Here is a 14581-nt window from a genome sequence, read left to right on the forward strand (position 1 = left end):
TGTGAGTTGGGCTTGAAACTGCCTTAAAGGAGCAGCGTGGAGGGCATCACCCTATTGGAGGACAGCCGCAATAAGAGGAAGCAATTCTGGGTTAGTTTGAGGGTTGTTAGGGACTTTGGTTGGGTGCCCTAACCAGTCCAGAATTGCAGCAACCAAGTTACCCTAGAATGGTGAGCTAGTGTACACATTTTGTAGTGCATATTGTATGTGTTGAGTTAGTTTGATGGGCTACTTGTAGGAGCCCTTAAGAAATCATAGAAATTTAGTTTGCTGACAGCATAGAGGGTTAAGTGCTGCATATTGTGCCTGATTTGCAGGAGCAACAAGCAAGCAGTGGAGGACATCAACATTTTGTGGAGTGTTGGGTCAATGTTTTGACTAGATTGAATCGTGATTGCAACAACCTGTTGCTGCCATGTGGAGGATCTTCCAAGCAACAAGAAGGATGCATTGAGCTTATTGTTGAAGATTGAAGTTGACTGGGCTTGACCAAGTCACTTAGAGGAAGGTTTCCATCTTGTTTGATCAACATTGACATTTCTGATCTAGGCTTTACTGCTGCTGTCATAAAATCTCAGATTTGTATATTTGTACTATCTCTATTTGTCTGCTGAACTATTGAAGACTAAAGAAGATTTGATCAAGGGTTTCCCCACATTGGGGTTTGTCCTTGGTTGGTGCCACATCTTGTGTCCTCTTGACTTGGCTTGCCTTCTACTGTTTATGTTTATGTTCTATCTGCATTTTACTATCATGTTAATGTGATTGCTAAACTGGATATTGATATTGGGTTAATAAGCAAAATTTAAGTAAATTGCTCTCAAGCATAGAACATACCTAAAATTAACGTCTTGCGAGGTTGACCATTTCCATTTTGAGTAGCGGGAGCATTCCTCTTTCCTTTGTTGTTGAACTTGTTGTTCCTTTGATTGCCAATGCCTTTGAAATTGTTGTGGTTGTTGTTGTTGTCATCATCCCTTGGAATATTCTTCTTGTGGGTACACTCTCTAGCATAGTGGCCAAACTTGTTGCAATTGTAGCACCTTCCTTTTCTTCCTTCCAGGAATTCCTTTATTGAATCCTTGACCATGTCTCCTTGGACCAGCATTATTCTTCCTGTTTGCGTGAGTGGATTTGTGGAAAAGACTGTAGGTTTATTTCCATTGGAGGGTTTATCTCTCTCCATCATCCTTGTTTTCTCTTAGTGCATCTAGCCAATAACTCATCGAAACTAGGTATCATGTCATTGTTGAGAATGTTAGTGGTAAATACATCCCATGGTCTTAAAATACCTCCAAGTGCAATGAGAGTGAACTCCTTGTAAGCAATAACTTCTCCAATAGATCATTCTTGATTTGTGTTATTCTCATGAAGTAGGATTGGATAGACTCCCTTTTATTCATTTTGATTTAGTTCAATTTGTTTTTGAGAAAGATTTGATTTGCATTATTCACTTTGAACCAGTGTTGCACACATCGCGATAAAATCGCGATAAAATCGGAAAATCGCGATTTTTTTAAATTGCCGATTCAAAGCGCGATTTTTATCCAAAAAATCGCCGCTTTTTTTTTATAGCGATTTTTATCGAAAAAATCGCGATTTTTTGAAAAAATCGCGATTTTTTCGCATTAAATCGCGAGGGGCGCGGGCAGCGGGGTTTTATATGGAAAAAACGAAAATTTTTTTATTCATTTAGCAGTCCGCCGCGGAGGAGAAGGAGGAGAAGGAGAAGAAGTGAGGGAGAGGGTTGCCGTCCGTTGTGGGAGCGAATCGAAGCGATTTTAGGAGGAATCCAAGCCAAGATCGCCAATTTGTCCATAAACCAGGTATGTAGATTAATTTTTTTTTGTTTTGGTTCTATAAAAACTTTGTTTTTCATTGTTTTTAAAGAATTTTTGGAAATTTTTCATTGATTTGGGATGGGTTATTTGTTATGACTATGAGAACCAATTTTTGATTTTTATTTTCTCATTTTCTTTAAACATTGTTTATTTTTTTTTATTTTTCATTGTTTTTTGGCATTTGGTTGGGTAACTTGGGTTTAGAAATTGGGATTTTGGAAATAATTAGCTTGTAATTTTGCAAATGCTAAATTGTAATTTGTATTTACTATTATCATTTATGTAATCCTAAATTCCTATTTCCTAATCCTTATTTTTCCATAGGTTTGCAAATTCAAAATTCAAAAACAAACATGCCAAGGAAATTGGATCCTTTCTGGGAATATGGTGACCCTAAAACTCCGAATGATAGACAAAACTTGTATTGCAAGTTGTGTGGAAAGGAAATATTCGGGGGGGTGTACAGGTTGAAGTTCCACCTTGCACAAATCCCTGGACGTGATGTGGTGCCCTGTCTAAAGACAAATGCTGAAATTATCCAAAAAGCCATGAGAGCATTGGGAGAATTAGAGCACACTAGAGACGCCAAAGAAGAACTCAAAAGGCAACTAAAAAGGTCAGTTGAAGGAAGTGGGCCAAGTGGCACAGGTTCTACTGCAGCGTCAGTCAATCCGATAGCTGCATCATCATATTTTGTTCCTCGAACCACACCTGGTTCACAACCAACTATTGGTTCAATGCTAAAAAGAACTGAAAAAGAAAAAGCTGACAAGTTGATGACAAAATTTCTCCTCTGGAGTGATATTCCTTTCAGCATTATAAGGAATAATCCATTTTTCCAACCTACTCTTGATGCTGTTGCCAGTGTTGGCCCGGGGTACAAACTCCCTTCTCTTCATGATTTCAGAGGCCGGCTTCTTCAAGATGAAAAGCGTGACTGCACCCAAAGATTGGAGGATTTTAGGGCATCATGGGCACAAACAGGATGCACTGTTATGTCAGATGGTTGGACTGACCAAAAGGGGAGAACCCTTATAAACTTCTTGGTTAGTTGTCCCTTGGGGACTATGTTTATCAAATTTGTTGATGCAACTCATCAAATCAAAGATGCAAAAAATTTATGTGATTTGCTGGATGTGTTTATTTTGGAGGTGGGTGCAGAAAATGTTGTCCAAGTCATAACGGACAATGCTGCAAATTATGTTGCTGCTGGTAGAATGCTTATGGACAGGCATCCTACTTTATTTTGGACACCTTGTGCTGCCCATTGTATTGATTTGATGTTAGAGGACATTGGGAAAATTCCCTTTGTCAAAGAGGTTGTTGACTCATCAAAAAGCATCACAAAATTTATTTACAATCACACATCTGTGCTTAGCTTGATGAGAAAATGCACCAACAACAAAGAGTTGGTGCGCCCCGCCATTACACGGTTTGCGACGAGTTTCATATCTCTTCAATCCCTCTTGAATTCTATGTGGGATTTGAAGAGAATGTTTCTTTCAGAGGAGTGGCGTGCTTCGACAATGAGCCGCAAACCAGAAGGAGAGGCCGTCTGCAGACTAGTTTCATACCAGGAGGACTTCTGGGCGGGAGTGCAGGAGGTGTGCGCTGTTACAGAACCTTTGGTAAAGGTTCTTCGGTTGGTTGATGGTGAGAAGCCCGCAATGGGCTATTTGTATGAAGCCATGGATAGGGCCAAAGAAGCCATTCGGTCCTACTATGATGACAAGGGAGATGATGGGTTCCAGAGACAACTCCTTCTATGGAACGTCATTGATGAGCGATGGAACAACACACTCCATCGTCCCATTCATGCTGCTGGCCTTTTCCTGAACCCTGCATTTTCTTATGCATGTGGGTTTAATTTTGATGTTGAGGTCGTGGAAGGATTATTAACCTGTGTCCAGAAGATGGTGAGAACTTCAGAAGAACGTATGGAGGCCTCTAGACAAATTGAGCAATATAAGTTGTCAGCTGGCACATTTGGCTTTGAGATGGCTGTCATTGATAGGACGGTTAAAATGCCAGGTATTTTTTAGTTTGTAGTATGTACTTTGTAACTTTGTTTCAAATTTCATTGTTTCTTCAAATTCCATTTTTTTCTTATGTTTATTTAAAATTTTCTTTGTAATTTTGTTGTAGACGCATGGTGGAAGATGTATGGTGGCAGAGTACCCCTTTTGCAAAATCTTGCCGTGCGGATCCTCAGCCAAACATGCAGCTCCTCGGGATGTGAGCGCAATTGGAGTGTATTTGAAAAAATACACAACAAGAAGCGCAATAGGTTAACACTTAAACATCTAAATATTGCAAATTTCCAAATAAATTTTTGAATTCATTAAAGTTTTAAACAATATTTTTTTTATAATATTAATTATTAATTTATTATTTCATGAACTTTGTACAGGTTGGAGTCCCATAGACTTAATGACATGGTCTATGTCTACTACAATCTTCGATTGTGGGTGAAACAACTAGAGAAGACACCTGATACAGAAGCCATCTCATTGGATGGGATTGACACCACTGCTGAATGGAGGGTTGAGACCGAGAGGCCTCTCATGGATCCCACTGAGGATTGGTTAGTGCAGGAGGAGGGGGAGGAGGAGGGGGAGGAGGAGCAGGAGCAGGAGCAGGAGGAGGAGGAGTTGGAGGAGCAGGAGGAGGAGGTGACACCGCCTACCCGGGCTACCCGGGCTACCACTACCACCAGTAGAGGACATGGTCTCCGTCCACCTCAGCCTCCTGTAGCTGCTACTACTAGTTCTTCAACTTCTAGAGCACGTCAGACTCCACTGCCATTTCCACCACCACAGGCACCAGCTTCTACATCTAGAGGGAAAGAGAAAGCTGTGCCATATTCTCGCAAGAGGGGCAGAGGAAATCAATAGGATTAGACTTTCATTTTATTGTATATGACATTATGACATGATGAGATACATTATCATATTTTTTGTTGATATTTTGAGGCTGAGTTGGACTTGGGACTCAGGACTTACTATTCAGGACATGATTCAATGTTATGTGTGATTTTAGCGCTAGAAATGATATTGAACATCTTATATATTAGTTTTTTTATCATATTTATGTGTCAATGTATTTATTTTATGTTGTAGATGGTTTAGATATTAAAAAAATTGAAAAAAATTGAAAAAAAATGAATATTTTTGTGCCAAACGATTTTTTCCCGATTTTTTCCGATTTTTTCCCGATTTTAACGATTTTTTCCGCTTTTTTCCCGGCGCCGATTAAATCCCGATCGTGATGTGTGCAACATTGCTTTGAACATCCCAACCAACTTATCATACATCTCCTTAGATGTTCCCAAATCAAAAATATAGTTAACCAAATGCTTTTGAATGGAGTCAATGATAATTTTCTTAGCTTTGACCTCACCTTTTTTATACTTTTTCTTAGCAGTAGCCGGTGCATTTGAAATAGGCTCCACCACTTTTCCCTTACATAATCCATTGCATCATGCTCTTCCAAAGTCATTCTCCATGCATGATAGTCAGATTTGACATTGAGCTTATCCTTAGTCTTGAAGTAAGATGTAGAAGCCATTGGGGCTTGTCCAATAGTCTTGTCCAACATATTTTAGTGATTGTTTTTCTCTCTCTTGCTTGGGATTTGTCTTCGCCTGGGCTCTGATATCATGTTAATTTTAGTTAACACGGTATGTTCTATTCTTAGCACAATTACTTCAATAAAATTTTAGCAGCCCAATGACAATTTCCAAATTAGTTTCCACTAGCAATCACATTAACCTTAAATCACATTGACAGTCACTGTAGATAGAACATGAACAGTAAAATGCAGAAGACAAGCCAAGACAAGGGAACACCAGATTTGGCGAATGCTAGGGAAAATCCCCAATATGGGGGAAACCCTTTGATCAATTCTTATTATTATATCAAATGTTCAATAGAGAGAGAGAGTGAAAAAGTGAAAATTGACTTGCCAAATCACAGACAAAACAACCCTGTCAAGTCTGCAGTCAACAGCAGTCAAATGGTGCCCTAACCAAAAAGTCAATGCTGGTAAACGCAGCATCAAACAGTCCTCTATGTAGCTCGGTCAAACCCAGTCAAACTCGGCCTTCTTTGCTGGTCAAAGTCAGCCTAACGCAGTCATGAAAACAACAGTCAAACTTGGTTAAACTCTGCGGTCAACCCTGCGATTGTTCTGCGGTCAAAATCAACAGAATTCCTTGGTTCCTGTGCTAATAAATGTGGCCTGCCAAAAATGAAGTTGACCCAAAAATCTCAGTCAAATGTGGTCAAAACACCCCTAGTCAATGCTGGTCCAACTTGCAACAGACTCTGAAATTTCAGCCCTGTAATTTGTCCTGCAATTCATCCTTTTTCTGCCACACGTGTGAGGAAAATAGATGCCCAATAAGCTGTACAAACCAATCAGATGAGAAGGGAGAAGAATGTGAGATGATGAAGTCAAATGAGGTCGGAGGTCTCTCTTATTTATACAAATCATTGAGGGTGAAGTGACATGTCTCTTGGGCTTCATGAGCCTACATGGTGATGTGGCTGACCTTGACAATTTGCACATGTGAGGGCATAAATTCAAAATCACATTTCTGCTTATCCAAATTTGATGATCTTTAGGTCGATTTTGGTCCTCTCGAAAAGAGGAATTCAATGCAATAATCATCTCCATCAAATGAGCTGTCCAAAGTGGATTCTGGCCCTAGTTTCCAATTTTAACAGAAGACAATTTGTGGGATTGAACATGTTTGGCTAGAGTATATCAGTCAAATTCCTAAGGTATTTAAATATAAATCGAAATGCAATAAGGAGAATCATATGGCTATACAGCTAGGAAGCAATATAAAGCAGGAGTTTGTTAAGTAAATGTAAATGAGTATCAACAGTCTGATAAACGTTGCTTTCTATTTCGTGATGTTGTTTTTCAATGATTCTTCTAATTATCTGTAATTTTTATGTTGTGTGAACCAGAACCAGTTATAGAAGAGGAGGAAAGCGACTGAGTTTCATCATATTTGTCATCATCAGAATATCAAAAATGGAGGGACAATTTTGTAAATGAGTAATCTGTCTGGCTCTGATAATATTCAAGAGAGAAAATCAGATACGTATCGAAGGAGTCGTGTTCCAATTACAGCATGTGAAAGCTCTGTCGTTCAAGTATTGCAGTAGTGGGCAGAAATCAATGCCTCTCTTTCATTTCTTACTTCATGTAGACAATTTGTAACCTTTGAGAGACATGTCATTGGCCATAGCTATTGCAATATGATTAATTGCTCAATGTGAAGCTGTTGATTTGTAAGAGGGGTTTTTATTATTTGGGTTAGGCATGGGATGACATCTACTATTGTGCTGCAGTTTGATAAACTTATTCTGAAACTGGTACATGGTGTCGACCATCAGAGGTTAAAATTGAATCAATCTTACATTTGGGGAATGATAGATAACGTTTTGGGATGCTCATTAATGTGCTCTTATAGGATAAGTATAACTGACCTTGCTAAATTCAAAAGAGATTTTGCCCTATTGATCTGTTTCTTACATGACCAATATTTGAAGTCAGAGATATGGTACATACTACATACAAGTTATTGCATATTTATTTTCTAATGAGAATCTGTTCTTATTTTTTTCACTGCATTGGAGTTTTTATTAGAAACAAGTAACAATAGGTCTAGGAAAGAACTTTATTGACAATAAAGTCAATTCTTTTCCTGATTCTTGTAACCTCAAATAGGAGTTAAAAAATGACATCACTTATTTACAGATTCAATACACCATGGGCAATCAAGAAAACTTTAAATAATTCAGTAAATCAGGAATGAAAACCAAAGGTCAGAGTAACGATAACCAAATGTCAAATCCAGCTAATCATGTGTTTTAGAAGCTATTTTATGGTAAATTTTGCCGACAAAAGCTAGAGGTGATTTTCAGAAGTTATTGTTTGCAAATTTTGTGATAAACGTGATAAGGACCTCTTTTAACATCAACTAGAAGGATTTAGAAAATGACATCACCTATGTATGGGTTCTATAAACTATGGACAATCCAGAGAACTTTAAATAAATCAGATAAGTCAGGAATGAAATCGATAGGTCAAATCCAGCTAGTCATGTGTTTTAGAAGGTACTTTATGGTAATTTTTGCTGACAAAAGCCAGTGGTGTCTTTCAGATGGCACCGTGTGCAATTTTTGTGATAAAAGTAACAAGGACCTCATATTTAAATGAGGACCATGAATTTTGGGCAGAGCTTGTTTGATATGATATTGGTTTTTAGGGTTTTCCTTGTGTGAGCAGATGATTGAAGGGTGGGGACAGTTTTTTAAAATCAGTCCAAAGTTTACTCAGATGTGATTAACTCGACTGATTGATCACTGAGCATATTGACTAAGCCAGTAGAGATCAGTTTGAAGGACAAGTTTGGTACCAAATTGGCTGAGTCAAGGCATGACTTGATGGGTTCAGTACCACTCTGGCCTTACTTGACTGAGTAGTTGTGGTGGACTGTCTATATATACATATATTTTTTGAAAACCTTAAAGTTACTTGAAATGGAGATCTGGGCACTGGTCTATTATATTGACTTGTACAGCCCATGTATTAGTTTGAAATTTACGAGTAGATTATTTCACAAAATTTAAATCAACAGTGTCTTGATGTGGTATTAGTTGAGATTTGGAATTTTAATTTGGACTATTTCATAATCCAATATCACATTTTCTGTTGCAATGCTTACTGGAAAATACCATTTGAATAAAACCTATATTCGCAAAGTGAATACAAAACATAAATATGTTGAAAGGTTCTGTTGTAAGTGCATTACAATCTCAAACCCAGTTTGTTTTGCTCTTTGTAACACATGTATGCATGACATTTGTATATTCATTATGGGTATACATAATTGTTGGAAGGCTCAAAAGTTCAAAGGTCAACATGAAGCTTTTTCATTGAAATTCCCTGTCAATTATTAACAATTGCAATTCTTTAACTTTTCACCTTTCATTATAGGCCTAATAACTACCCGTATGTATTGTACTCAGTATCATTTTGATAGATTGATCCTTATTCATTCAAATTCCCAGTTACTTATTAACAATAGCAATTCTTTAACTTTTCACCTTTCATAATAGGTCTAGTAACTACCTGTATGTATTGCACTCAGTGGAATTTTGATGGATTCATCTATGTGTGTGTGCGTGGGCACAAACTGTGTGTTCTGTTTGTCTTAAATGGTTTGGAATTAAAAAAAATAAAATTTTTCAGTAGATTTTAAATATTTTCTGTATTTTTTGTAATGCTCCATTTTATTATTAACAACAACAACAATAATGATAATTATGAATAAAATAACTAAATAGAGTGAAAGCTAATAATATATAAATAAAAGAAACTTTTATGAATGAAAATAAAACATGGCTCTCTACTTTCCTATGGAACTCCCAAAAATGGACTCTTACATTGCAACTCTTGCACTTAGGTAAGTGCAGGTATCATTCTCTTACCCTACTCCCTTTATCTTTTCATTTTAGAAGTTGCTTTCGTAGTGATTAGACTTACATCTTATCTTTTATAGTCTAGCTAATGCTTTTCTTACATTGTAGTTAGATTTACATACATCAAATTTCATAGTTTAGTTGCTACTTAACTTTCGTAGTAGTTCAACTTGTTTGTCTCCCATCCTAGCATTCTCTGCTTGTCATGCATCTCGTTGTGTTATCCATCTTGCCAACTTGCATTGAAAAATTCATTGTGCTCCTTGATCACCATCTATTGAGAAATAGAGAAAAGAGAAGTCTAGGAGGACAAATCAGCAAGAAGGCAAGGTGGAGAGACCATTTTGCTCTTATGAATGAAAAGAAAACAATAAAATAAGATAAATTTATGAAAAAGGTTAAATTAAAGAAAGCTCAAGATAACAATAGAATTGCATGATAACAAGTGGATTATGTGTGAAGTCTTTCATCCATTTTTTTGGATCAAAGAGTTCTATTTAATGGATAGGGAGAATTAGTAGAAAACAAGGATTAGTCACTGACATAGGTAGTTGATTAAGGGTTTGAGGATGGCTAGTTACATAAAGATATGGTGACACTAAGCATATGGTTGGGTGGAGAGTCGTCCTCCACATGCTGGTTGCAGTGAACAGGACCAGACACTGGTTCATGACAACTTGATGTTCACAAGTTGTAAGTAAGTTGTGTTCTTCAACTCCTAGGTACGACTCCTCACACTTACCTCTCATGTGGATTATGCAATTAGTAATGAAATGTTCTTTATGCTTTTGAAATTTTGGCCATTACATTTTTTTAGTAAATTGAACCATTGGAATTAGATCAGTTTGAGTCATTCCGAGTTTGACTTCAAGTTTGAGTTTTTCCTCAATTGATTCCAAGTGAGTTAAGTTTTAAAACATTGGGTGGAGGTGTAGGAATTTACAGGGTAAGTTCCTCAGAGAGAACACCAAAGGACACTGCTCACAAACAGATCACAGATCAATACATCAATATTGTTGACGTGGTTAAAACCCTCAAAGAGGGAAACAATGCACGACCTGAGCCAACGTGGGCACTTCAGGGAATTTATTAATAAAAGAATGAAAATTTACATAAGCTTCTCTCATGAATGGTTAACCTACAAATGACCCTCCATGCTCTTTAAATAGAGATCATGGACAAATCGAGTGTTAAGCCACAGATCAAGTGTCGATAATACTGAGGAGAGAATGAACCGTTGGATCACTTCATGTCTAAAACATATCGTGATCGTCAGATTGTAAGTTACAAAAGTACATAGTAAAGAAACACACTTTACTTAACTCTACACTAGACTAAGTTATACTTAACTATTTTCTATGTGTTGGAATATCCTAACATCCCTCCTTTAGAACAACTTGGGATAGGATTGAAGGATGTACAAATATAACACAATAGGAGAAGGAAGGAGGCACTAGAGCCTATCCACCCTGGTGACAACTTCCTGAACTCCAACCATAAATCGAAGTTTAGTAAACTTTGCCTCTGTGAGAGCCTTTGTAAAGATCTCTGCAACTTGATCATCTGTTGAACAATATTGCACTTCAAGAACATGGTCATGAATGAGATTTCTGATGAAGTGCATGTGCAGTGCAATGTGTTTGTTGCGCTGATGTTGGACTAGATCTTTGCATAGTTGAATGGCACTTTGATTATCACACCAAAGTGTAGTCGGATGCTGCTATTGAAAGCCAAACTCTGACAGGATCTGACGAAGCCACAGGGCCTCTTTACTAGCTTCTAAGGCACCACGATATTCTTCTTCTGCTGAAGAAAGAGAAATGGCACTTTGTTTCTTGCAAGCCCATGTAATAGGTCCTGAACCAAGAGTGAACACATAACCTGCAGTAGACTTCCGATCATCAGGGTCACCAGCCCAATCGGAATCAGTGAAACCAACCAATAGAGGAGATGCTTCTGCACTGTAATGAATCCCAAACTGAACTGTACCTCGAACATAATGAAGTATTCTTTTCGCTGCTTTCCAATGACTTTCATGTGGGTTTTGCATAAACTGAACAATAAGGCCAACAACAAAGGAAAGGTCATGACGAGTATGGGTTAGATACAAAAGTTTTCCTACAAGTTGACGATACAAGGTAGCATCAACTTCAGGGGAAGTACAAGTGACTAAAAGTTTGGCTTCAGATTGAAAGCGAGAAGGGGCTAGCTTACAGTCTTCCGTGTGAAAATGGTGTAGAAGATCACAGACATACCTGGATTGGGAAAGGGAAATACCTTCCTTGGATTGCAAGACTTAAAGACCAAGAAAATAATGCAAGTGTCCTAAGTCTGTCATTTCAAACTTTTTTTCAAGGCTGGACTTCACATGGTTTATAAGGTTGGGATCATTACCAGTAAGGATAAGATCATCAACATAAAGAACAAAAATGATAAGAGACTTGCCCACTTTCTTGGTGTAGACAGTATTGTCAGAATGGCACCTAAAAAAGCCAATTTCTAAAAGAAAGCTATCCATTTTGGCATACCAAGCTCGAGGGGCTCACTTGAGACCATAAAGGGATTTCTTAAGCTAGCACACAAGGTTGGAACCTGTTTGTTTAAAGCCAGTAGGTTGTTCCATATAGATTTCTTCATGCAAGTCTCCATGCAAGAAGGCAAATTTAACATCCATCTGATGGACTTCCCATTTGAAAGAGGCAGCAAGGGAAAGAACAATGCGGATAGAGTTCATTTTGGCAACAGGGGAGAAGGTTTCAGTATAGTCAATGCCTTCAACTTGTGAAAAACCCTTAGCAACAAGACGAGCTTTATGTTTATCAACTTTTCCATCTGGGCCATACTTGGTTCTGTAAACCCATTTGCATCTAACAAGTTTTCGTCCCTTTGGAAGGGGAACAAGATCCCATGTATCATTTTCTAATAATGAACGATATTCTTTATTCATAGCTACGTCCCAATTTGGATGGCTTGAAGCTTCTGCAAAGGTGTCAGGATCATAATTCGCTGAAGCTTGAGCCAGTAAAGAAGAGGCTCTATCGAATTGAGAACGTGTGTGACGCTGATCTGTAGAATCACTGGCAAGAGCACTTGCTGCGTCCCAAGTAGCATAGACCCATTTTGGAAGCTGACGAGCTGAACGAGGATCCTAAGAAGGTGGGGGAGGATTGTCATCCTCACTGTCATCATCTGAAGAAGAAATATTTTTAGAAGTAGAAGGGATAGAGAGGGGTGGCACATCTGCCGAACTAGGCTCGTAGGCCGATATATTTTCAGCGAACTTTACATCTCTTCTAATGATAACATTTTTGGACTTCAGTGGAATAAGTCTGTATCCTTTGACATCTTCAGAATATCCAACAAAAATACATTTTTCACTCTTAGGTTCTAAAGCTTTATGTTTCTCATCTGGAATATGGGCCCATGCTTCACTTCCAAAAACACGAAAGTGACTTACATCTGGTTTAACTGAGCTCCGTGCTTCTTCTGGAGTGATATTTTTTAAAACCTTAGTAGGAGTGCGATTTATTATGTAATTTGCACAGTTAATTGCTTCTGACAAAAAATTAAGACCAAGTGCTTTAGATTGAAGCATGCAATTAGTCATTTCCTTTAAGGTGCGATTCTTCCTTTCAACTACACCGTTTTGTTGTGGAGTATATGGAAACAATATGTTGCATTGAATTCCATTCGCAGTGAAAAAGTTGATGAATTTGTTGTTAACATATTCTCCACCATTATCAGATATTAGCTTAAGAATTTGATGTCCAGATTGTTTTCCAACAAAGGTCTTAAGGACCAAGAACATGTTAAATACTTCACTCTTTAGTTTTAAGAAGTATACCCAAGTGCGTCTGTAGAAATCATCAATGAAAATTAAGAAATACTTGTAGCCAGAGAATGAAACAACTGGAAGTGGACCACATAAATCACTATGCACAAGCTGTAAAGGGGCTGAGGCGTGCTAAGAGGCACGTTTTTCAAAACTATCCCGATGGTGTTTTCGGAATACACATCTCGAACAAACACCATCTCTACAAGATACCATTGGAAGACCTGTCACCATATTTTCTTTACATAGATTCTGAAGGGAGCGATAGTTTAAGTGACCAAATCGCTCATGCCAAAGTTTGCTCACTTCATCGTTATGAGCAACAAATACCGAGGGAAGATTTGATGACCCAAAATTGTTAAACTTATACAACCTTGTAGAATCATCAGCAATGCCAGTAGCTAAAATTTGTCTAGGATCTCTTAGGTCCTTAATTACAACATTGTGTGGTGAAAATTCAACGATTTTACCTTCACCTGAATGAGTTATCTAATATACAGATAGAAGGTTGCAGGATAAGGTTGGAACACATAATACATCATTAAATTGACCATTGTCTATATGAACAGTTCCAGTCCCTACAACACTAAGAGATCTATCATCACCAACATGTATATTTTTAGCGTTACAATCATTTAAAGAAGAAAACATGGCTTTGTTTTTGGCCATGTGATAAGAAGCTCCAGAATCAATGAGCCACTCATGAGAATGAGAAGAAGAAGATACATTTAGTGCATAACCAGACCGAGATGCTTGACAAAGAAGAAGATACATTTAGTGCATAGCCAGACCGAGATGTTTGACAACCACATGCAGAAAGTGCTATTCTTGAAGATGAAGTTGAAGTTGAAGAGTGCTCCAAATGAATGTTATGCTTCTTCATTGCGGCTTCCAAGGCTTCCATCTTCTTAAAGCGTTTGGATTCTAAGTGGCCATCTCGATTATAAAAGTGGCAATGTCTATCAGTCTTCTTCCCTTTGTTTTTATTTGCCTTATCATTTTGTTGAAACGATTTTTCATTTTGAGACTAAAATTGTTTAGGACCCTTGTTTGGTTTAGGACCATTCTTTTTAGGATATGGCTTCTTAGGATTCTTTGAATTTGGTTGTTGTTGAGTGGCTAAAGCTTTCTTAGAAGAGTTTCCAAGATTAAGAAGACCAAGATGTAAGAGTTTTTCTTGTTCTCTTATTAAAGAATCACAAAAGGCATCAAAGGAAGGGGACTTGTAATCTTGTCCTTGAGAAATGAAGGCTTCTCTTGTAGAATGGAAGGTGGAAACAAACACAAAGTAGGCTGGTCCCAACTTTAGTAAGAATGGAATATATAAGGTTACAATCTTCTTTCTTAACTTTAACACCTTCCAAGAGAAGTCTTAAGGGTCTTGAACTTGGACAAAAAAATCTTCAATG

General features: G+C 37.8%; 1 protein-coding gene across 1 annotated transcript; it reads left to right on the top strand.

Moving 5' to 3' along the window:
• The first annotated feature begins 2908 nt into the window (after positions 1 to 2908).
• On the top strand, positions 2909 to 4344 carry LOC149251107 (uncharacterized). The gene is made up of 2 exons (XM_089453818.1): positions 2909 to 4128; positions 4252 to 4344. The coding sequence occupies exon 1, from the start codon at positions 2909 to 2911 to the stop codon at positions 3881 to 3883; it is 975 nt and encodes a 324-aa protein (XP_089309944.1). The 3' UTR covers positions 3884 to 4128; positions 4252 to 4344.
• The last annotated feature ends 10237 nt before the right edge of the window (positions 4345 to 14581 follow it).

This window comes from Pinus tabuliformis, chromosome 7 (genome assembly GCF_031772625.1).
Source record: "Pinus tabuliformis cultivar Carrire ecotype Pingquan chromosome 7, CPIR1, whole genome shotgun sequence".
In the NCBI taxonomy this organism is placed as follows: Eukaryota; Viridiplantae; Streptophyta; class Pinopsida; order Pinales; family Pinaceae; genus Pinus; species Pinus tabuliformis.